Below are 22,376 nucleotides of genomic sequence, written 5' to 3'. Positions count from 1 at the left end.
CTAAAGGCCCAATGCAAAACCTGTGGCGTTTTGGCACTTTTTGTGTGGTTCTCAGGCCCCTGCAGACTTGAAGCCGTATGTAAAAAATTATGTAAAAAAATAAATAAAAATCAATGTACTTAACTTATTAAAATATAACTTTTTGAATGTCCATTAACATTAGTTGATACAAGTAATTTCATCATGTTCATCATGTACACTTATTATCATAGTATCAACATTCCATTCTACCTAGGACTGCAAACTGCATTAGGTGGAGCTATTTCCAGTCATAAATCACAATGCCAAAGTTGTAGGCTTTAAATTAATGAGCAGTTATTAAAATATAAAAACACATTTTAATAATTGGCCAAACATGTACACAAACTGGAATATTGGGGGGGTAGTGAATTCTGGTTTGAAAATTTACAGTGGTCAGTATTGCTAGAGATCGTACAGTGAATATCAATATTTATTGCAGTCAATCAGCCTAAAATCATCAGAGTTTTGTCAATCTATTCTCTCTGGAGAGGAGAGGCTTGAGAGTGGATATGATAGCGATGTACAAATACCACACTGGTGACCCTAGCATAGGGAAAACACTTTTCAGTGAAAGGGAATTTAAAAAGACACGCGGCCATTCACTAAAATTGGAACTTCTGGTTCCATCTAGCCACCAGGTGGGGTCGTTTGGTGCTGAGTCCCAGGTGGCATTTGCACGTGCAGGCCCATTCCCTTACCTACCGTGTGCATGACGTTGGTGGTAGCCCCTCCCCCTGGGGTGTACTTAAGGTCACTCCCGAAGTGCAGTTCCCCTCTCCTCACAGACATGCTAGGACATTCACTTTTTGGATGCTCCTTTACTACCACACTCCTATTCAAGGTAAACCCTACACAACTCAGTGACAGTGGTTTTTCAATTTGCTCTCTCTTCTTTTCCTAGCCTTTCCATTGCATGGGCTAATGCGATTTCTCCTAGTACTTACCATAGTATACTTTCGGTGGTTCCCATCACTACCTGTCTCATACACCCTTTTACATTTTATTCTTATTTTTTCAAATTTTTTACACATTTTTTAGATTTTATATATTTTTATTTATCTATTTTGTTTAGCATATATTTTTTCTTTTCACTTTACACTCAACTTTTCACATTACATTAAACCTTTCAAATCCACTTTCACCAATTAACGGTCATTTCATTCACTCACTACAGATCACATCACAATCCCCTCCTCCTTATTCAGGACACATCTTGGAGAACAAGTACCTGCATTCATCTGGGGGGGCCTGTTTGTGCACCCCTATGGACATGAGGTACATGACCACCTCAGCTCCCGGGACGGACTACTCTTGTGGCCCGTGTTCTGTTCATGGTGCTTGTGGTCGCTATCTGTTGGCACGTAAATACTTAGGGCCAACAACTATTTTTTCTCCTGTTGTATTTACCTCAACATTAGGACTAACTTCTACTTTACATGTTTCTTCAGATATCTTATTATATCCACCCCTGAGGAAGTGTTTTTACACAGAAATGCATTGGGCTTTAAGGATATAGTTATATGCCCTACTAGGATATACATCTGGACATGTCATATTTTTTGTACCACCAAGGCTGCCAAATGCTATGTGAATCAACCTTGCTATTGTTTTAAATATTTTTTACCAAATTGTTGTTATGTGCCGATTATGAATATAACTGTAAATACGATGGTAGTACACATGCACATACTCATTGATTCTCTTACTTGAGCTATATCATTGTTACGCATTTATATACTTTTTATTCCAACATTAAAAAAATGTATACAATCTACTCGAGTCAACCACCTCTTTAAAGTCCCAACCTCCTGCTTTTATTTATTGAACCCGGGATGGAGGCACATCACATGAAGTGCTTCATCTAAAGTCCCAACTCCCCACTTTATTTAAAAATTGGAAGAGAATCGGTTTAACCTTAAACTGTGTAGAGGATTATTTACTGTCAGAGTGGTAAGGATGTGGAATTCTCTTCCACAAGCAGTGGTATCAGCAGGAAGCGTTGATCGTTTAAAAAAAAAACTATTAGATGGGCACCTTAAAAAACACAACATACAGGGATATACAATGTACTATTGACATAAAAACAAGCATACTCACACACCACAGGTTGAACTGGATGGACTGGTGTCTTTTTTCAACCTTACGCGCTATATAACTATGTAATTACATGATTTTATTCTAAGCAATGCAGGAGAGTAATTGAACCATGTATTAAAAATATTGATGTCCCCTTATTTCCAGTTTACATATTTATCCATTAGGTTTATTCAGACTTCATTTATATTAAAGGTTAGAACACGTAATTGTATCCTACCCTAGATAGGAAATTTGCCAACGTCAGATCCCATGCTGTGTGCCTGTCGCTGCTTTTGCCTTCTGATTATGGCAGTCTGTCTACATAACAGTGCAATTGTTCAGGGAACACAGCATGTGGCTGAAAAGCTTATCTATAAATAATATTTATTGTTTGATGTGATTATTATGGGCACCAAATTCTATTTCCTTTGTAGATAATTTTAGGCAATAAGCCTAGAGTTCTGTAGGCAAAGTTGCATCCTGTATATAGTTTTTGGTGGTCAGTAACCAAAAGCAAAAATTTGTGTTTGGGCAGAATGGATACAATGGAAATAAGTGATGCCTTTTACAAAACAGTTTTTTACCATTTAATTTAGTTTTATTTATTTTTAATGAATGTATTTGTTATAGTTTTTTTTTTTTTTAAGAGAGCCAACAATTATGTAGCAATTTACATACTGTAGATTTACCCCAGTCCCTGCCCTCAATGAGCTTACAATGAGGTCCCTATCTCACAAGCATGCATACACACAAACTAGGGCCAATTTAGACAGGAAACAAGTAACCTACCAGCATGTCTTTGAAATGTGGGAAGATCCCACTGTTCCCAGAGGAAACCCATGCAAGCAGAGATACAACATGTAAACGCCATACAGAGAACAGTGACGGCTTGTGCTCCATCTGTCATGGGGGGGGGTGGCAGACGAACCTGACCGCAGATGTCCCCCCGTCGCTCCAGTAAGGCCACCGCGCACCATATACACACCCCCCCGTCGCCGACTCTATTACCTTGTGCTGGCCCGACGGCGGCGGCTTTTCTCCCCTTTTCAGACTTTTGTTTCCTCTCTTCAGCTTGAAGCCTACCCTGGCAGGGGATGGGTACAGCGGGCACGGTACACAGGCATTGAGAGAAATGACAGCCTATAGAGCGCTCCTCCATGGCAGCTGGTGGGTTGGGCTTCCCCTGCGTGACATCTCCTCCCTCCTCCTCGTAGGCTAATTGGAACGCTTCTCCTTTCGTCCAATCGGTTGACGGGTCAAGACCCACTTTCTGATTGGCCAGGGGAGGATCAGTGTGGCAATAGGGAATATTCATTTGTTATTGTCACACCTCTGGGTGGGGTCAGAGCGCAATGCTCCACGCTCAGAGCCCACTCATTAGAACCTCTGACTCTAGTCACGTGTTTAAACCCCCCCCCCCCTACCGGAATCCATAATCTGACACCCTGCATGTAGACTAGGGGGGCAGACGCAAGGATGGGGGGGTGGTGCCCGTGCGCCTCTAATGGAAGGGCCGCCACTGACAGAATGTCCTGACCAGAATTTGAACCAGGGGCCCAGTCTAACCACTAAACCATAGTGCTGTCCACAGTGGCTTAGTGGTAAATGTGTCCAAAAGGTGGTGGCGTGGAGCATTATTATCAGTTTTACTCAAATCTTGGAAATGTACATCTCATATCAGTTTCAAAGTTTACATACAAAATGGACAATACTGTATTGTTTGCCTGGCTAAAACCAGTTTTTAAACCAGTTTCCTTGGCAGGAAACAAGAGACACAGTATAGTATGCCAAACTTCATAGAAAATTCTGCAATTGGTACACACTAAATCAATAGGTAACAGGAAATTTGTTTTATTTAATATTCTACCTTTATTTGTGTACTGAGATGTATTTTCTTTAATTTTATAGCTTTCTCATTATTTATGCTGAAATCCCAGCTGCACAGCAGTTTTGCAGTGTTTCCCATATGGGTAGTAGGGTTAATGAAATTCTTCTTGAATGACTTTGCCATGCTGAAAAACAGAACAGATTAGTAAAGTATTAGAAACCAAATGTATAATTCCACAAAGAAAAGATGTTAAAAGGGAATGTGTAGTTTAGTTTAGTTTAGCCATCTTGGAAACAAAAACAGCTGTGAACAGAAATCAAGGTGAAAATCAAATTAAGGTGAAATTTACAAATACAGATGAAAGACTCATTACTGTGATACATCCCCTAGTAGACAGCAGAGTTGGAGGTTTCAGTTAGAGCCAGTCTGCCTTAAAGTGTTGCGCTAGTTCTCCCATGCCCCTGGTCAATCCAGGCATAAAATTAAAAAAAATAACACTAATATAATAATACACCACATTTTTTCTAAAATTTGCGTGCATGTTATACTCTCATAGTCTTCTTCTCCATGCTGTTCTCTCTGTATGGGCAGGGCAAAGCGACTCTCAAAGGGTTGGCATCACTAAGGTGTGCACCAACACAGGGACTACTCTTCCCTTGGGAATGCCTCAGGAGACTTTGGGGAATACACTGCCAGTAGATTGAGGCTGTATTGTGTTTGGGCATAGCAAGCAGAGGAAAATGAATGTGCATACTACACACAACCACCTCTATGTGCAAAGGGTTGTCTAAATTCTGCTAGGAAAGTGACATGTCAATAATTGCATGTCAGCATTGCCTGGTGTAGGTTTACTGCTATTTATATCATCAGGGATCTGAAAACATCAACCCTGCAATTTGGAGAACTACAAAAGGCATAAAAACTGCAGTCAGATACAGGACAGCCAGTGCCACGCAGATAGAAGTTAGATTCGTGCCATAGCCAGAATGAGATGGTCAGAGGATCATTGCATGGACTACTTGAAACTGTCATGCACAGAAGATGGTGGATAGGAGGGAGCACATCAAGCCTATATAAGTGATAAACTGGAAACTGGAGCTCTGCTTTAAAATAAAGCTGACTCAAAACAATTTTAAAAATACATAAACTTTGCCAAAAACTCTTCTTATTTTGGTTTGTTGAATTTAACCCTTGAAAGCATTTTTTTTATAGCCCACAACAAGAAATTAGGCGCTGATCTGGCAGATCAATGGATATTTTCTGTACTTGAAGATATACACATTGGAAAATATGCATGCATTGCAGAAATGTACTGTATACAGGGGCGGACTGACCATTCGGCCACTCGGGCACTGCCTGAGGGCCCCGGGCCACTAGGGGGCCCCATCAGGGTTGCCAGCCTCAGTAAAACCAGGGAAGTATGTAAAAATCTGTGTTTTTTTTACATCTGTCTCTGAAATGTCTCTTACAGCTTAGATTATAGCTGCCCCAACTCTCCAGTACCTTCTCAGCCAATGGAAACATGTCTGTGTATACTGTGTGTACATGTATGTGTATATTGTGTGTACATGTATGTGTATACTGTGTGATTGCATACTGTGTGGCCCCATAATCTCTGATTGCCTGGGGGCCCCATAATCTCCTATTGCCCGGGGGCCCCATGAGCTGTCAGTCCACCCTGACTGCATATGATTTTATTTTTTTTATTTATATACTTTTTATTAAATTTCAAGCTTCAAATTTCACAGCTACAAAACATCCACTTTATACAGCTTTACATAGCGGCCATATAAAAAAGAATAACCCACAAGATTCCAATCCTGCTATCCCATTTTCAAACCCACGGCCATTCCTTAACCCACCCCCCTATGCACACTGCTGGTACCCTACATTTGAGCAAAAAGAAAAAAAGAGAGGCTCTATCAGTTAAACAAGATAACAGAGACACCGCCAGGCCCGAAGGGAAGGGCGCCCCCCAAACTCCCGCACTACCCAAGCCAAAAAGGGCAGCCCGAGGAAAGGAGCCGCAGGGATAAACTCCCCGCTTGCTCCCACCCGCCAATGGGGCGAGTACTCGAGCCGCCCCGAGCCCTATACCCAGATTTCAGCCCACCTCATTCAGCCAGAGTCTCCACAGGTCCTCAAATTTCCTTAGATTATTTTGCCTGACATACATCGCCCTCGCACACCAGATCATTGAGCTCATGGCTTCAGCCCATATTTCTGGGGAGGGGGGAATCCTAGGCTGCCAATTCATTGGTATCAGCCGTCTCGCCTGATATAGACATCTCAATACTACGGTCTTGACCCGGACAGATACTCTGCCCTCCTCCACCATTCCTAAAAGACATATCTTCACCTCAGGTTTCAGAGTGGTTTTAAAAATCCTATTTATCCTCTCGATTATCTCCATCCAGTATCTAAAAAGTTTTGGACATTTCCATACCATATGGAGGAGATCCCCTGGGGCTTTACACCTATGGCATTCGTCCCTAGGTATCTTACCAAATGTAAACATTTTTTGGGGAGTATAGTATGCCCTGTACATAAAGAGCAAGTGGGACACCCTTTGTGATGGAGATATTGAGATCAGGCTCCCTGTTCGACAATTTTCCCCCATTGTTCCTGATTTATTGGTCCTATATCCCTGGCCCAACCCTCCCTGCTCTTATCGGGCCCTTTTCCACACAGGAGCTTCTCTCCTAATTTGATATATAGTTTAGAGATCAAACCTTTCCTATGCACTCCTTTGGATGATTTTATTTTAGTTTTTTCCCTGACACCCAAAAACATAAAAGGCAATAACAGATGTCAAATTGTGGTTGAACATGTAAGCACAATTGAAACACTAAAAGGTCTTTCTAACAAAAGATCTCCCTGTGAGAAAGCATGTTTTAGATTGGCTGGAAGAATGGGAGCATTGTAAAGCTGGATCTACACACTAGAAACACGTGATGTCTTGGCTATACATATTATGCGTGGTGATGATGTAGTCACACAAGCACCCCTAATTAGTACAATTGGGGAGAGGGATTTGTGAGCAGTGCACATACAGTTCAGGCGCTTGAGAAAAACATTACGATCAGATAGGATTTTCTGACATCATTTTTGTCCCCCGAGGATGCTCGCGGAGGGCTTATGTACACTTCCCTATAGACATTGGATAATATTTTGATGTGATGGCCAAAAATAAGCTTAGATAGGGAGAGTATCATCTATAGGCACCTGACTCCTGATGGCAACTTATCTTTAGTGAAAGGAACAGTTAACGTCAGCTAAAATGTGAGCTAGTCAACTGATTTTTTTCCAAGAAGGGTAGCCCATGAGATATCCGAAGAGATCAGGGTGTGTTTATAGATATACAATAATTTTCCATAATGGGCTGGATCAAAAAAAGATAATCTTTTGTCTGTAGGCACACTGTCAGGGCTGGGCTCAGCCTTTCCTTCTCAGAGCTGGTCGCTCAGCTGTTGGCTAATTGCCAGCTCCTATCTCTCCACAGGTACTCAGCTGTTGATGATATCCCGCTCATCACTCCTGCCTACTTAAGCTGTTCAGCCCGGTGGATCTCTGCCTTCGCCTCGGTCAACATCACAGATCTCCCGTGATCCTGTTCAAGACTTGCTTTGCTGACATCCCTTCTGGCTCCAGATCCTGCTTGTTGTTCCACTACATTGATCCCTGACTTCTGGCTTGGCTGACTATCCGTTCTGGTTACTGAACTTTGGCTATGTTTTGACTACATTTGTTCTTTTTACTTTTATTATTAAACAAGTCTGATTTAACTGTACTTCTGTCTCGGCCAGATTTCATGGTTTCTGGCACACACTTAGCAATGAAGCACAACAATAATAAATAACCCTGTATTGCTTGATTCTTAGATCCTGACAGGTCTGAAAGTATGAACATTGACCCTGTGCTTTTACAAAATAATTGTTTTATGACGCCAGCCTCTGTTAATCAGTGGTAATGCTCCTTTTAAGAAAACACCAATTACCTTCACTTGGAAAAATAATGTCCTCATATTTGTCTTGTTATCTTTTTACTGCTTTTGAATGAATGCTTTTTCATTTATCTTAAGTTAACCTTTAAGATAATCAGCTAAAAGTTAACCAAACCCTTCTATATGCATTAATGTTTTTAAAAAGTCTTGTAGTTTGAAGTTATGCATGTATATGGGACAGTTATAGTTATAAACTTTAAATAAAGCACCCCGAATGAATACATCAATAGGACTTTAAATAAAGCACCCCGAATGAATACATCAATAGGAGAGTAAAATATAATAAAACAGATCATTTTTATTGTGTTCAGACACCTACAGTATTGCTCCTAAAATGACAAACACTGGGATAAATGCCAAAACAGAATAACAAGGGATCCAAAAAGAGGGGTATAGTATCTAAGAGTGCAATAAAATCATCACTTGTGTCACTGAAAATAGAACAGCAAACAACAAGATATGTATAACTGGGCCAGTTGGCCACAGTAATGGAAACCCACCCCAAAGATCCAAAAGACTTCATAAACCAGCAACAGGGAGATTGGGCTTCAAAATGTATGACAAACCTCCCTGCGGGTAAGAGCATAGTTTACTGTGTCATTTTTGGTGACACAAGTGATAATTTTTGTTCACTCTTGTGAGTGTTCACGCTTAGGTTTCTTGAATGTGGTTAGTATTGCAGGGGGCTGGTGGGCGCTTTTCACTTGTCCCATAGTGAAGAGGTTTATCCATACCGCAGTGGGGATGAGCATGGGGATTTTTGAGGCAATTACATTTTTTTCTGCTGCCATGGGCAGATTTGAGGTTTTTTGGATACTAGTTTAGCTCTATTATCTTTTTTGTTCATATTTCAGCACAAGGCTTTTATTTCAGTTCAAGTAGTTACACAGTGTACAGGGTCCTCAGGAAGTGGATATATCCGTGAAACACATAGACTATACATGCTAATATTATTACTTACTCTAATGCCTGTAAAACTATGTTTTTAAACTATGCTGTTTGTAATTTAAGGGGCAGCAGATGTCTGATTGTACACAATAAAAATTATCTGTTTTTGTTATGTTTTACTGTATTGATGTATTAATTCCCAATATCTAATATTCTGTTATTTTCTTGGAATTTATTTTGTTTACTGTATATATTGGGATGAAACCTTCAGGAAATGAAACTTGTTTGGAATATTCATCATAACCTTCACCATAACTGACTTTATTTCATTTCTTAGCAGTACTGCACAATAGATGTTCCTTTACTGATTGCAAGTTTAATAAACTGAAATGTTATGCCATTGGTCTGCGGTCTGCACTATTACCTTATTTGTTGCATGAATACTACTGAACAGGAGAGATGCCAGGAAAGGTACAAAAGCATCAGACCTGCATCGAAGGACAGATTGCTTTCCTGTCTATTATCTGCAAAGGAATAGTACAACTGTAATTTTCCTTTTTGGTGCAAAGGTAGCCACTTGAATTCAAACAATTTGTCAGTGTAGTTTGAAAGATTTAAAATCCAGTATGACAATGGTTGCGCATACTAACTGTCTCATTACAGAATTTATACCCAAGTAATTAAAAATTGTAATTAATAAAAAAATATATGTCTATTGTGAGTGTCCAGTAAGTGCACAGTTTTAATAGTATTGCTTGATGTTGACAGTATAAGCCGTATCTCTTAGACACTGCATCCTCACTATTTCAGTTTCACGGCTGGAGGACTTTTAAATTGTCTGGTTTTCCAACCTGTCTGACTGTTCTCATTACAGAGAACAGCCAGCTGATTTGGGAGCCCATGCACAGACATGAGATTGTCATTGGAGTGAGGAATTGCCCGTGTAGGGGCGCCCACCTATACAAACCTAGCCAAAGGCACAAACAAGGCGCTACCGCCATAGAGTAAAAAACTTGTGTGTGTGTGTGAAACCTATTAGGATTATGTTGCTGAAATCGGTTCAGAGTCCCCAGAGAAACATCAGCCCTGTCATATAGCCCAGGTAGATCTGGGCACAGGAAATTTGTTATGGTAATCAAGGAGTGTCAGACATCAAGACTGTAGAATTGTTATCAAGCCATTTTGACTCTACTTTGTCAAAGTTCTTGGGGCATCCTCTGTTGTGGTAGGTCTCTTGGTACAAGGGCAGAGTAGCATTTAGAACTTGCTTCCAAAATGATACGATGGGTGGAGCAGGCTTTTTTCAGGATAATGACCCTCCTTTTGTAGAACAGGAAGAGTCCCAGCAGTGTCCTCACAGCTGCTGTGGGGGCCAGTTCCTTAAAGAGGCCCAGCAAGCATATACATGGGGGGGGGAGATAAGGGCAACACCAGTAGTTGCACTGATGAGTTTAATTATTGCCTCCCAGGTCAGGACTATAGCAGGGCACATGCAGAAAATATGGATGAAATTTCCAAGTAGATAAGTATACCTCCAGCAGTTTGGGGGGGAATCCAATTTGTGGCGTCAACAGAGGGTATAATAAGCTCTGTGAACAATTTTAAATTGTATGAGCCTGTCCCTAAGAGAGACAAGTTATTTGAAAGGAGCATCCCAAAGGTCAGACCAATCTTCGTTCTCAAGCTCTGGTATATCCACCAGCCAATTCCACCAACAAAGTGACATGTCTGAGAGTGTTTCCATGACCAGGTAGTTGTAGAGTACTAAGGTGGGCTTAACAGAACATTTGGTTCTGAGTATATGTTCAAGATATGAGCAAGCTAGAACTACAGTGAAATGGGAAAATTGGCTACCAAAGGTGCCAATATCTAAAATAGTAGGAGGCCGGGATATTATATTATGTGTGAATATTAGAAAAGGAGAGTGCCTTGATCCACTATATGTGAAATGGTTTTAATATTGTATTTGGTCCAGGGATGGGGCTCTGAAAGTGAGCATAGGTGCGGAGGGTGGAGTTGAGCCAGAGAGGGGTGTTAGGAGAGAGCACCATCTGGGTCTGGGATTCATAACCCAACCCTACGTCCAGATCCTAAGAGTAGTGAGCAGGGATGGAGTCAAAGAGTACCGAGCTTTAGGGCCAAGGAACAGAAGGGATTTGAGTCCTTCTAGGAAAGATTTGATTGCTGCTTCCAGGACCGTAGCAGGGTTAGAAAAGTCAGGACCTAACCACAACTGAGCAGTTACAAGTTGAGAGGTGACAAAATATTTGTGGCAGTCAGGTAGGGCCAGACCCCCTTGTGAAGAGGGCCTTAAGATAGTTCATTTTTTAGCATCGAGGGCGAGGGCCCCACGGAAATGAGGACAGCAATAGGTTAAGTTTGGTGAAAAACATTTTTGGAATCAAATCGGAGGAATTCCTGAACCATTAATTAAATTTTGGAGGAATTCTTATTTTAATCAAATTAACCTGACTTAATAAAGATAGTGGCAGGTTCTCCCATGTCTTGAGTTTTACCTTGACATCATGTAAAACTGGCATCAGGTTTATGGAAAACTTGAAATGTATCAAGACACCATGTGGCATGGTGGATACAAAATGATGACAGCGTGCCACGTCCTAAATTTGAAACTCAATAGAGAAGAGGAGAAAATTGGGCTATGGACTCTCTAGGCACAGTTACAACAACTTTTTGTTAAAAATATAAATTTTATTTACAAAAACACAAAAAAAATGCAATAAATACAAAAAACAGTCAACAACAGTCAAGGATTCATCCCAAATTGTGTTATCGCTGTCATATTATAGTCATAATGTACTTAGTGGTAAAAAAAAAAATTGCTCTTACAAATATAACAGTATAATCCAAAATCGCGGTACATCAAAAATAGGTTGAAAGATGATACTATGCTCGACAAATTTTTTTTGTTTATCAATAAATATTCAATTTTTGTGTATTTTGCTTGTTGTTCTTATTATCATTTTTTCTATTTTGTTAGTCAGTCACGATAAGCTCCGGAAGAAGCATGAAAACACGCGAAACATGTCGAGCATAGTATCATCTTTCAACCTATTTTTAAAGTTCCGCGATTTTGGATTATATACTGTTATATTTCTAAGAGCAATTTAGTTTTTTTACCACTAAGTACATTATGACTATAATATGACAACGGTAACACAAATTGGGATGAATCCTTGACTGTTGATGACTGTTTTTTGTATTTATTGCTTTTTTTTGTTTTTGTAAAGAAAATTTGTATTTTTAACAAAAAGTTGTTGTAACTGTGCCTAGAAAGTCCATAGCCCATTTTTCTCCTCTTCTCTATTGGCATCAGGTTTAGGTTAACGGGTCAGCGTCTCCTTCCGAGTCCCGGCAGTCGCTTCTCCTTCAGGCCAATCAGGACTTAGGACTCGCAGCCAATCGGGTCTTAGGACTCGCAGCCAATCGGGTCTTAGGACTCGCAGCCAATCGGGTCTCAGGACCCGCTTCCTGATTGGCCGGGAGGAGAAACAGAAAGACATTAGCGAATATTTGTTTGCTAATGTCACACAAAATGCCACACAACTGCCCACCCCCTCCCCACCCTTTTTGAAGTCAATTAGAGCCTCAGGATGTAATCATGTGCTTCAAAAACAAACATTGAAATCCATGTGTCTGGTGCCCTGCATGTAGATTAGAAGCCGGGTGCATAGATTAGGGGGTGGCGCCCCTGCGTCTCGTATGAGTGGCCGCCACTGACATGTCTGTTGGAGATGCATTCCAAGCTAAGTAAATACATACAGTAGGTAAATAGATAATAATTTGTGTGGCTTAAATTCCACAGTTTCTTAAAACCTCTCTTGTCAGGTAATGAATCATACTCTGAATGGTTTAAGGCAGGGTTCAAAATGTCAAGTCCTGAGCTACTAGCCAGGCCTTAAGAGTTACTTGCCACCAGTTGCCCCACCCAAACCCTACCCTGCCATGCCCCTAATTCTGCCCCTAAACATGCACTTATAAATGATCTCATGAAATTACACTGTTAAATATTTTATGCAGAATTAAGTTACAAAAATAAATATTAACAACTTTATCAGTGCCCATCAGTGCCCGTTTATGCAGCATGTCGGTGCCCATTAATGCAGCCTCATTAGTGCCCATCAATGCAGCCTCATCAGTGCCCATCAATGCAGTCTCATCAGTGCCCATCAATGCAGCCTCATCAGTGCCCATCAATGCAGCCTCATCAGTGCCCATTAATGCAGTCTCATCAGTGCAGCCCTATCAGTGCCCAAAAAATACAGCCTGATCAGTGCCCATAAAGGCAGCCTCATCGGTGCCCATCAATGCAGCCTGATCAATGCCCATCAATGCAGCCTCATCAGTGCACATCAATGCAGCCTCACCAGTGTCCATTAATGCAGCCTCATCAGTGCCCATCAATGCAGCCTCATCAGTGCCCATCAGTGCAGCCTCCCCAGTGCCCATCATTGCAGCCTCACCTGTGTCCATCAGCGCACCCTCACTTGTGTCCATCAGTGCAGCCTCACTAGTGCATGGGTATCAGAGAGATGAGAGGCGGATCACACAGAGTGAGGATCTCCCGCTGTGACACAGCATGGATTTGAATGGCCCAGCAGCCGCAGTTAAACAGTTCTGCCTCCTGGACTGGCTCATATGATAGATGTCGCACTAATTCAATTTTCCAGCATTGGACCAGTGTGCTGTCTATCATAGAAGCTGGTCCAGGAGTTGGGACTTTGTTTGACCATGGTCGCTGGGCAATTGAAATCCATGCTGTGTCACAGCATGAGATCCCCGCACTGTGCGATCCAGCCAGCTCACCTCTCTCTTCCCTAGGTTTCTGACTGATCACTGGGAGGAGAACAGCTCCCATTTAACTCCGCTTTCCGGCGGCGTCCTTCCCCCCTGCGAGGCAGCCCCACACTCCCCTCAAGTTTTTTCCACTCGCCAAATGCGAGCAGGCAAATGGAAATTTTGAGGGCTGGTGTAAGGTACCCTATCTAAGTGGTATACCCCAAGGTTCATTGTTGGGACCCTTACTTGTTAATATAGTTGTAAATGATATCGAGTTTGTGATTAAGGCTGGGTTCACACTGCTGCGGCTACGAGATCCGGATGTGATTCACACCGCACTGCAGTGCAAATCACATCCGATCTCTGTGTGATGCGAGTTCAGCCATACAGATAGTATGGCTGAATTCGCATCGCATCCGCCCCAAACTCGCACAGGACCCTTTTTTTGGTCCGCAGCAGAATCGGATCGCATGGATGTTCACACCATGCGATCCGATTCCTGTCCGAGTTTGCAGATCGCACTGCGATATGCAAACTGATCTGGGGGTGTCATTAACGTTTCACTGACACTCCCAGCAGTTCGCATAGGGCAGTGTGAACTGCCGCTGGGAGGCATGCGATGCGGGAACCCAGCCACGGATTCGCGGCGTTCCCGCATCGCTGCAATGTGAACCCAGCGTTAAAGTACAATTTCAGTCTTTGCAGATGACACCAAGCTATGCAGTGTAATAACATTCTTACAGGATGTCTCCAATTTACAAGCCGACCTCAATGCATTGTTTAATTGGGCAAATACACTATATTACCAAAAGTATAGGGACACTTGCCTTTACACGCACATGTTCTATTGGGTTGAGGTCAGAACTCTGCGCATGCCAGTCAAATTCCATCACACCAAACTCGCTCATCCATATTTTTATTGACCTTGCTTTGTGCACTGGTCCAGGTCATTTGGTGGAGGGGGATTATGGTGTGGGGTTGTGTTTTAGGTGTTGGGCTTGGCCCCTTAGTTCCAGTGAAGGGAACTCTTAAAGGGGTTGTAAAGGTAAATTTTTTATTTTCTACATAGGTTCCTTTAAGCTAGTGCATTGTTGGTTCACTTACCTTTTCCTTTGATTTCCCTTCTAAATGTTTTTTTGCTTTGTCTGAATATCTCACTTCCTGTTTCTCCTCAGTAAACTTCTCACCATCATCCGAGCTGGTGGTTAGTCAGCCACAACAGCTTACTGAACAGCTTACTGGGGTGAAACAGGAAGTGAGAAATTTAGACAAAGAAAACAAAGAAAAAAACATTTAGAAGGGAAATCGAAGGAAAAGATAAGTGAACCAACAATGCACTAGCTTAAAGGAACCTATGTAGAAAATAAAAAAAATTACCTTTACAACCCCTATTTGGGGGACATTTTGGACAATTTCATGTTCCCAACTTTGTGAATAATATAGCTGCTAACGAGGAAGGACATAAAGCGGAACTTCCACTTTAGGATGAAGTTTCCGATTTAAGTATTTATCAAAGAATAGCAGAATTGAAAAAATCTTTAAAGCGATAAAACATTGTGCCAAGAAATGGTACGATATTAAAGAAACCCCGGTGTTACTTTATTATGTAATTCCAAATCACCAAACTCTAACATAAACAACCTAATGTAATTTCAAAAGAAGTTTTAATCCTTAAATTTTCAGCTTTCAGTAAAATAAATACTTGATGACCTGCCATGGATGTTTTGTTCAAGCACTTCCTATTTTTATAGAGTGACAACACAATGTGCTTTCAGATTATGACCAGTAACTCCATGTTTGCAAATAACAAACCTGGCTTTTTTAGACAGCACCCCAACGATCTAAGTAAATTGGCTGAAACGCATGACAACACATGGTCGTTCGATGACTTACAAAAAATAAATAAAAAATGGGTGAGTGCAATTTTAAGCATGCTCAGGTGCGTTGGCAGCTTATCCATTTCTAATGAGCTGTCCTAACACAACATGTTACCGTGCAAGAGAAAGATTTCTGGCAGGATTAACAGGTATTGTTTTACTTCTCAAACTGATATAACACAATGCTTTTAATGGTATATTTAATAAAGAAAAAGAAGCAAACAAGAGAAGTTCAGTGTTAATGCTCCAGCTGGGCAGTGTGGGTCAGTGCTTTGGGGGTTCTTTGTTCTCCTTATTTGTAGACTTGTGTTATTTCCTGTGGCAGAAATGAATATTAGGAGGAAGAGCTGTAGAGAAAAGTCACGTCACCCAGGTGATGAGCCTTTCAGGCCAATTAAAGTTTCTTCCCACTGCATGTCCATTTTTTTTTTAAATATAATAATTATTAGCACATAGGAATTCAGAGAAAAGGTCAGAGCATAATATGGTGTAGCCCTGCTCTGTTTTTAGCCGTACAGATGCTATAAATCTTACCTGAAAAGCAGGATAAGGAAGCAGACAGCCATATACAATCCAATAGTGAAAATATAAGCAAGCTGCATATTGTAAGCTGCAAGATGTGGATCTTTTCTGATGATGTTATTTGTGTAAAATCCATAATACAGAACAGTTTTATCAAAATAGCCCTGAAAATGTAAAAAAATAAATAAAAATAAAATCACAAGTCAAATCTAAAAATCTTAAGATGCACTGTATGAAGACACATTTGCAAGTGTCTATACGTCCTAAAAATTATATAAATGCCCCTTACCTGTTGGTCATACCATATGGCTCATGTGACATCCAACTGCAGTGTGACCATAATGTTTTTCTAATCAATGCAGAAAGCAGACTTGATTCCTGGTTCTTATATCTGTGCAAAATGCATCTGCTGATCAAGCCAAGCAGCAAAGACACAATGGGGGTTATTTACTAAAGGAAAATCCACTTTGCACTGCAAGTGCACTTGGAAGTAAAGTCGCTGTAGATCCGAGGGGGACACGCAAGGAAAATAAAAAACAGTATTTTAGCTTGCACATGATTGGATGATAAAATCAGCAGAGCTTCCACTCATTTTAGATCTACCCCTTAGATTTAGAACGACTGCACTTTTAAGTGCACTTGCAGCGCAAAGTGGATTTGCCTTTCATAAATAACCCCCAGTGTCTGATATTGTCTGATCTTTATTTTTGTCTGTCCAAACTGTAGAGCAAAGTTCCTAGCAGTGGCGGCCGCTTATGCAGGGCGCAGAGGCGCCGTCCCCCCTTATCCATGCGCCCCGCCCCTAATCTACATGCAGGGAGCCGGACACATGGATTCCAATGGTTTTTTTTTGTTTTTTTTGCAGAAGCACATGATTAGAGCTAGAGGCTCTAATTGCCTTCAAAAAGGGTGGGCTCTTTACGCCCCGAGCCCATCCAGTTGTGTGACATTAGTGAATTAATATTTGCTAATGTCATCCTTTTACTCCTCCTGGCCAATCAGGAAGATTAGCTGGGAGTCCTAAAACACGATTGGCCGTGGGTCCAAAGTCCTGATTGGTCAGGAGGAGAAGCAACCCCTGGGACTCTGGACTCTGGGACTCTGGAAGAGACCTGGATGGGGTAAGTGCAGGGGCTGGCAAGGGGCCTGGCAGGTGACAGGCAAGTGATGCGGTGATAGAGTGATGGGGGGAAGCAGTGAGCGAGCGTCGGGGGGGGGGGGGGTGTTAATTGGTTGGCTGGCTAGCTGGCTGCGACAAACTATTTTATCCTAAATATATAGATGGAGATTACATTTTTGAGAGTAAGATAGACTGGTAAAGTCTGTAACCATAGAAGCTTGCTAGTGATTTAACATCCACCCACAAAATCTTTTCTTAAAAGCATAATTTAACGCTCATTATCTAATACTGTAATGCAGTTAGGCATCATATACAATAATAAAACAGGATTTTCCTTTTTTTGGAGTTCATTAGAGGACACAGGGGTAATTCTGAGACAAGAAGTTTATACCGCTGTCTACAGGATTTAAGTTTCAGTTGAAACCATGAAACCTCTTTTTGCAGGATCCTGGCTATGACTCTTCTTCCAGAGGTTTGTGGAGGTATGCTCATCCTTGCAGGGATGCTGACAGGCTTGACATCATGAAATAGGGTGGAGGTAGTTTGAAACTCTAGCTGTCCCCATGCATCCAAGATGTGTTTGGTTCAACTGGTAGAAAAGGCTAACAGACGCCCCCCACTTTGAAGAGGGGGGCTCCCCTCATTGTTAGGAGGACTTGCTTGCAGGATTTGGTAATCCTAGGCTTGGGCTTGGACCTAGAGGACTGGGAGAAATTAAAAAGACTATTCTTAGCTTCTGAGTTAGAAGATTTTTCCAGTCTGAGGTTTAGCCTCCTTATGCCCTTTGATAGTAAGCCTATGCACAATAGGCATTTTTTGCACCGATGTTTCATAGAAAAGCATTTAAGCCAGAGGGTCCTCCACATATGTATAGACATCAGGCCCATTCTACATATTAAGTGTATGACAGAAGTGCAGGGAAATAAGTTCCAATTGTGGAAGAACTAAAGGATCAGTAAAGGTTGAACCTGGATTTCTAGGCATATCCTTGGATCATACAACCAGGGTCTGGCAGATGGACATCACAGCAATGGCGGCTTGCAAGGCAGCATCTGTTAGGCAGAATGACGTTTTTCAAACACTGGAATGTCTTCCATGGAAAAAGAGTCTTGTTAGGACAAAAAAGGCTGTATCCATAAAGAGCATTTCGTAAGGTAATGCTAAATAGCTTAGTCTGGATTTTATCTCTCCATACAAAAGGATTTTAGTAGCAAATGAACTGGGAAGGTTTTGACAGACTTGGGAGCATAGACTGGTAACCTTAGAGATTTTGGAAGCAGGCTGCTCCAGCTCTAGGTGTGTGTGTGTGTACGGTGTCATAATGACTGAAATAGTTTCCTTAAGCATAGGAGTAGTATTGGCAGAATAAGGCTCCTCTTGCACAGACTCATTCAAAATCAACCATACAGAGATAGGTGCAGAGAGACTCTGCAGGAAAATGAAAAGAAGCTCAGCTGTGTCAGCTCATGGTAGTGATTTTAGCCATGAAGTCGGACATGATTGCAGAAAACTCCTTGCTAGAGAACACAGAGAAGGAAGTCACACTTCAGAGAGTTAGAGTAGACTCAAAAGAGCATGAGGACTCTAGCAGGGGGCAACAATCTAGACCGTCAGTGCTAGGCCCTTAAGCAGGGGCATTACAAGCTATCCCAGAGATGTTAGTGGATAGGATGCCAAGAAGGCCTGCTCCCTCTGCACCCATGATCTGGCATAGTGTAAATGTGTAAGACTGCAGGTCTCACAAGCAGTGCCAATCAGCTGCAGGAGCAGGGGAGGTTATATAGCTGCCTGTGACCTTGTTATTATAAAGCAGTAGGTAGCCCATGCCTTTTCTCTGCAGCAATGTTTGTTAGCATTGGTGCAGGCTGTGGGAGGTTGATGGGAAAGATTGTGAAACTGTGTAAGCACAATGCAGGAGGAATGGCACATGCACAGTAAAAGCAAAGCAAAAAGGGAGCTGTGCAGGTTTGCTGCTCACTTCCCGAACTGGTCCTATAATACATGGCATGTTGCAGCCCAGGCTCCCAGCAATATGTTCTTTCTCAGTGGTTATCCCCTGTGCGACATTGCTGCTCTAATATGTACACTGTTTCCTTATTAGGGTAGAACATAAGAAGGACACATACTACTTCTTTAAAAAGCCAGTAATGTCACTGGCCAGGGATTCCCACCAGATAATACATTAATATGTTAAAAGCAGGATACCTATTGAATGCCGCCAAGGTCCTGGACATTATCCAATTTAAGGATGCCCATGCTTTTTTTTAGGAATGTCTGATGCACACTGAATGTAATGAACATGTAAGTGGGCCTTTGGATCAGATTTTAATAGCTCACATATACAATGGGTAAATAAAAATATTAGCCTGGCATGTGAATCATTAGCCATGGTGAGGTCCATTAGGTGAGCGATGAGGCATGGGGGACATCGCCATGGCTGTAACAGCTACATAGAACTCCAGTAGAAAGTCTGGGACACACCACTGCATTTTCCAAAAGATGTATGAGGCCAGCATATTATTCCACTTGTCATCTATTACCAGGACAGCAGGACTGTAAGAACCATGCTGCTGATGGTCAGTAATGCAAAGAACTGCTGCCTTACCTGCTAGGGCAGGGATATGCAATTAGCGGACCTCCAGCTGTTGCAGAACTACAAGTCCAATGAGGCATTGCAAGACTGACAGCCACAAGCATGACACCCAGAGGCAGAGGCATGATGGGACTTGTAGTTTTGCAACAGCTGGAGGTCCGCTAATTGCAGATCCCTCTGCTAGGGAAATAAAGCTGCTTTCTTGTTGCTGTCCTGAGCAGTTTAAGTTTTTATCCTGTTTAGTATGTCCTCTCTAGAGTCCTTAACGCTGGCAGCAAAAGGGCTAGGTTTCTCTAGTCACCTAGTTGCACTAAAACCAGAGTAGGTAAACTTTTTTTTTTTTATCAAAAAAGAAAGTTTTATTGAGCATAATGAAAAATAGACATACAAATACAGAGTGTAACAGGCACTATTCAAAAGGTGGATGCCCTGACATAATCATATTGAATGTAAAACATTGAAGGTCAGAGTAACAAAAAGTAAGGCTACATTTTGTATTACTGTTTCTATCCCGTCTGGGAGTGTCTTGTGTGGCTATGTCTGTTCTTGGTTCTTGGTAGTATTACACTAAAGCTGGCCATAAACAGGTGAAAATGTGGTCAGTTCACCAGTGACTGGCCCAGTTTCGATCAGTGTGTGGCCATATCTGCTTGACAGAGGTCGATCATTTGAATGTAGGAAAACTTTTTGTTGATCAGTGAAATGCTTATTGTGCTAGTAGTGAGGTAAATAGTTAGTTTAGACCAGCTTGGTTAAAAGGAACTATTTAAAGTTCACTAAAACATGGATATCAGCTTTAAGATGAGCAAGTCAACTAGGCAGGTCTGAGAGACCCCCTATCCCATCAGTCTGTACCTTATGCTTATAGGGCTCAATTGCTATAGACTATAGACAATTGCTATAGACTTAATTGCACTACGTCTACCTCTCCTCCCCCGTGGTTATCTTCTCAATCCCCTCCCTAACCTTAATGAAAAAGAAATAAAATAAAAATTATATATAAAAAAAAACATACCCTAGGCAATACACACATCTGAGACTTTAGAACAGTGGATCTTCATGGGATTCATGGGTGTTTAATATTTTTATTCAAAATTTCTATCACACTCCAAAACCTTAACAAAAACGTTATCCAAAGCAGGCACAGACTAGGAAACACGATTCAGCAGAACATTTATTTGCAGGGTAACATAAGGAGAAATGACATACCATACAAACAATGAATAATACAAGTCTTTGAAAAGCATTGTTGTACTTACTGCTCCCGTAAGAAGTTCCAGACCAGAAAATGATAGGTTGTTGGGTGGCATATCAACAAACTGTGGAATAGTTATAAAACTGAAGTTCACCACAAATGAGAAGATGTTGAAGAGTAGGAGCCATTTGAGGAAAACAAAGTATGACAGAATACTTGACCCAAATTTTCCTTCTATGATTTTCAAGGTACTATGCCAAAGTTCTAATATTTCAAAAACATCTAAGGTGGCTTGCTTGAACCTCTGAAAGGACTGATTGAAAAAACATTATAAAAATTAGGAAAGCAGATAAGCTAAAGTGGTACAATGGAAACTAAATAAACACACAATATTAAATGCTGATACTTTACTGTAGATGTAGACTTAACCCCTTGGCGCTGACAGTCTCTGGCCCTTTTAGAGTTCTAAAAGTCAGAGGTGGGCAATCGGGTCATGTGAACACTGTGATTGGCTGTCACAGTGGTCACATGATCGGAAAGCTCCCAATCACATGTATGCATAGAGAGCTTACCGATCCCCGTCGGCTACCGTGTTGGAAGCCTGCAGGGAGCGAACTCTGAGCATGGCAAGTTGTTTACACAGGGCCACATATATGTGCCCGCTTGCCACTAAAGTCCACTCGCTGAAAAGGCCGCATATATAGGCGTACTTTCCGTGCCAAGAGGTTGATCATTGAAATATATATATATATATATATATATATATATATATTTATATATATAAGGTTTCACATATTATTGACATTTCAAAAGGATCCTCAATCTCTTTAAATATGCAGCATTGATTAAACAATACTTTGTGATCTTGCCATGAAGGTTCTTATTCAGATAACTGTCTCCCATTTATGCTCCTTTGTGGTCAACCTCATACCTTCACCCCTTGTAGAGACTGTAAGGCCGCGTACACACGCGGGGACTGTTCGCCCAACTTTGTCCGCTGAACAGTGTTTCGGCAAACAGTCCGCTCGTGTGTGGGCTTTCAGCGGACAGTTTCAGCGAACAGTCCGCTGAACAAGGTTTTTCGGAATTTCCGAAAAACTGTCCGCTGAAACCTTGTTTCAGCGAACAGTTCCCTCGTGTGTAGGCTTGTTCGACAAACTAAGTTCCGCGCATGCTCAGAAAGGCTTTACACGCCGAAAGTTATAATGCAGTGTATAGGACGTCGTATTTTTCGTCCCGTCGTACGTGCCGTTCACGTCATCGCGCACGGTTTCAGCAAACTGTTCGTACGTCGTGTGTGGCCATGTCCGTCCATGCTAATTTTGAGCGGACTGTTTGCCGAAACTGTTTGACGGACAAAGTTGGGCGAACAGTCCCCGCGTGTGTACGTGGCCTAAGTGGACATTGTGCAAACATGGTTCAGTGTTGTTACCATCAGAAAGCTAGTCCAGAGCAA

At 41.6% G+C, this 22,376-nt stretch overlaps 1 protein-coding gene across 2 annotated transcripts in view; it reads right to left on the bottom strand.

Moving 5' to 3' along the window:
* The window catches only part of TMC5 (transmembrane channel like 5), a 319,514-nt gene that overhangs the window by 170,389 nt on the left and 126,749 nt on the right, over positions 1 to 22,376 (bottom strand). For both annotated transcript variants that reach the window (XM_077448949.1, XM_077448948.1), the window contains 3 exons: positions 20,985 to 21,233; positions 16,025 to 16,176; positions 3,965 to 4,109 (listed from right to left, as the gene is read on the bottom strand). In XM_077448949.1, the coding sequence (XP_077305075.1) occupies positions 3,965 to 4,109; positions 16,025 to 16,176; positions 20,985 to 21,233 (546 nt within the window). The remainder of the gene's footprint in view (positions 1 to 3,964; positions 4,110 to 16,024; positions 16,177 to 20,984; positions 21,234 to 22,376) is intronic.

This window comes from Lithobates pipiens, unplaced genomic scaffold, assembly GCF_037356315.1.
Source record: "Lithobates pipiens isolate NorthernLeopardFrog02 unplaced genomic scaffold, aLitPip1_a1.2 Scaffold_22, whole genome shotgun sequence".
NCBI lineage: Eukaryota > Metazoa > Chordata > Amphibia > Anura > Ranidae > Lithobates > Lithobates pipiens.
The sequence above is the reverse complement of the archived record's forward strand: the minus strand, read 5'-3'. Positions and strand labels throughout refer to the sequence as shown.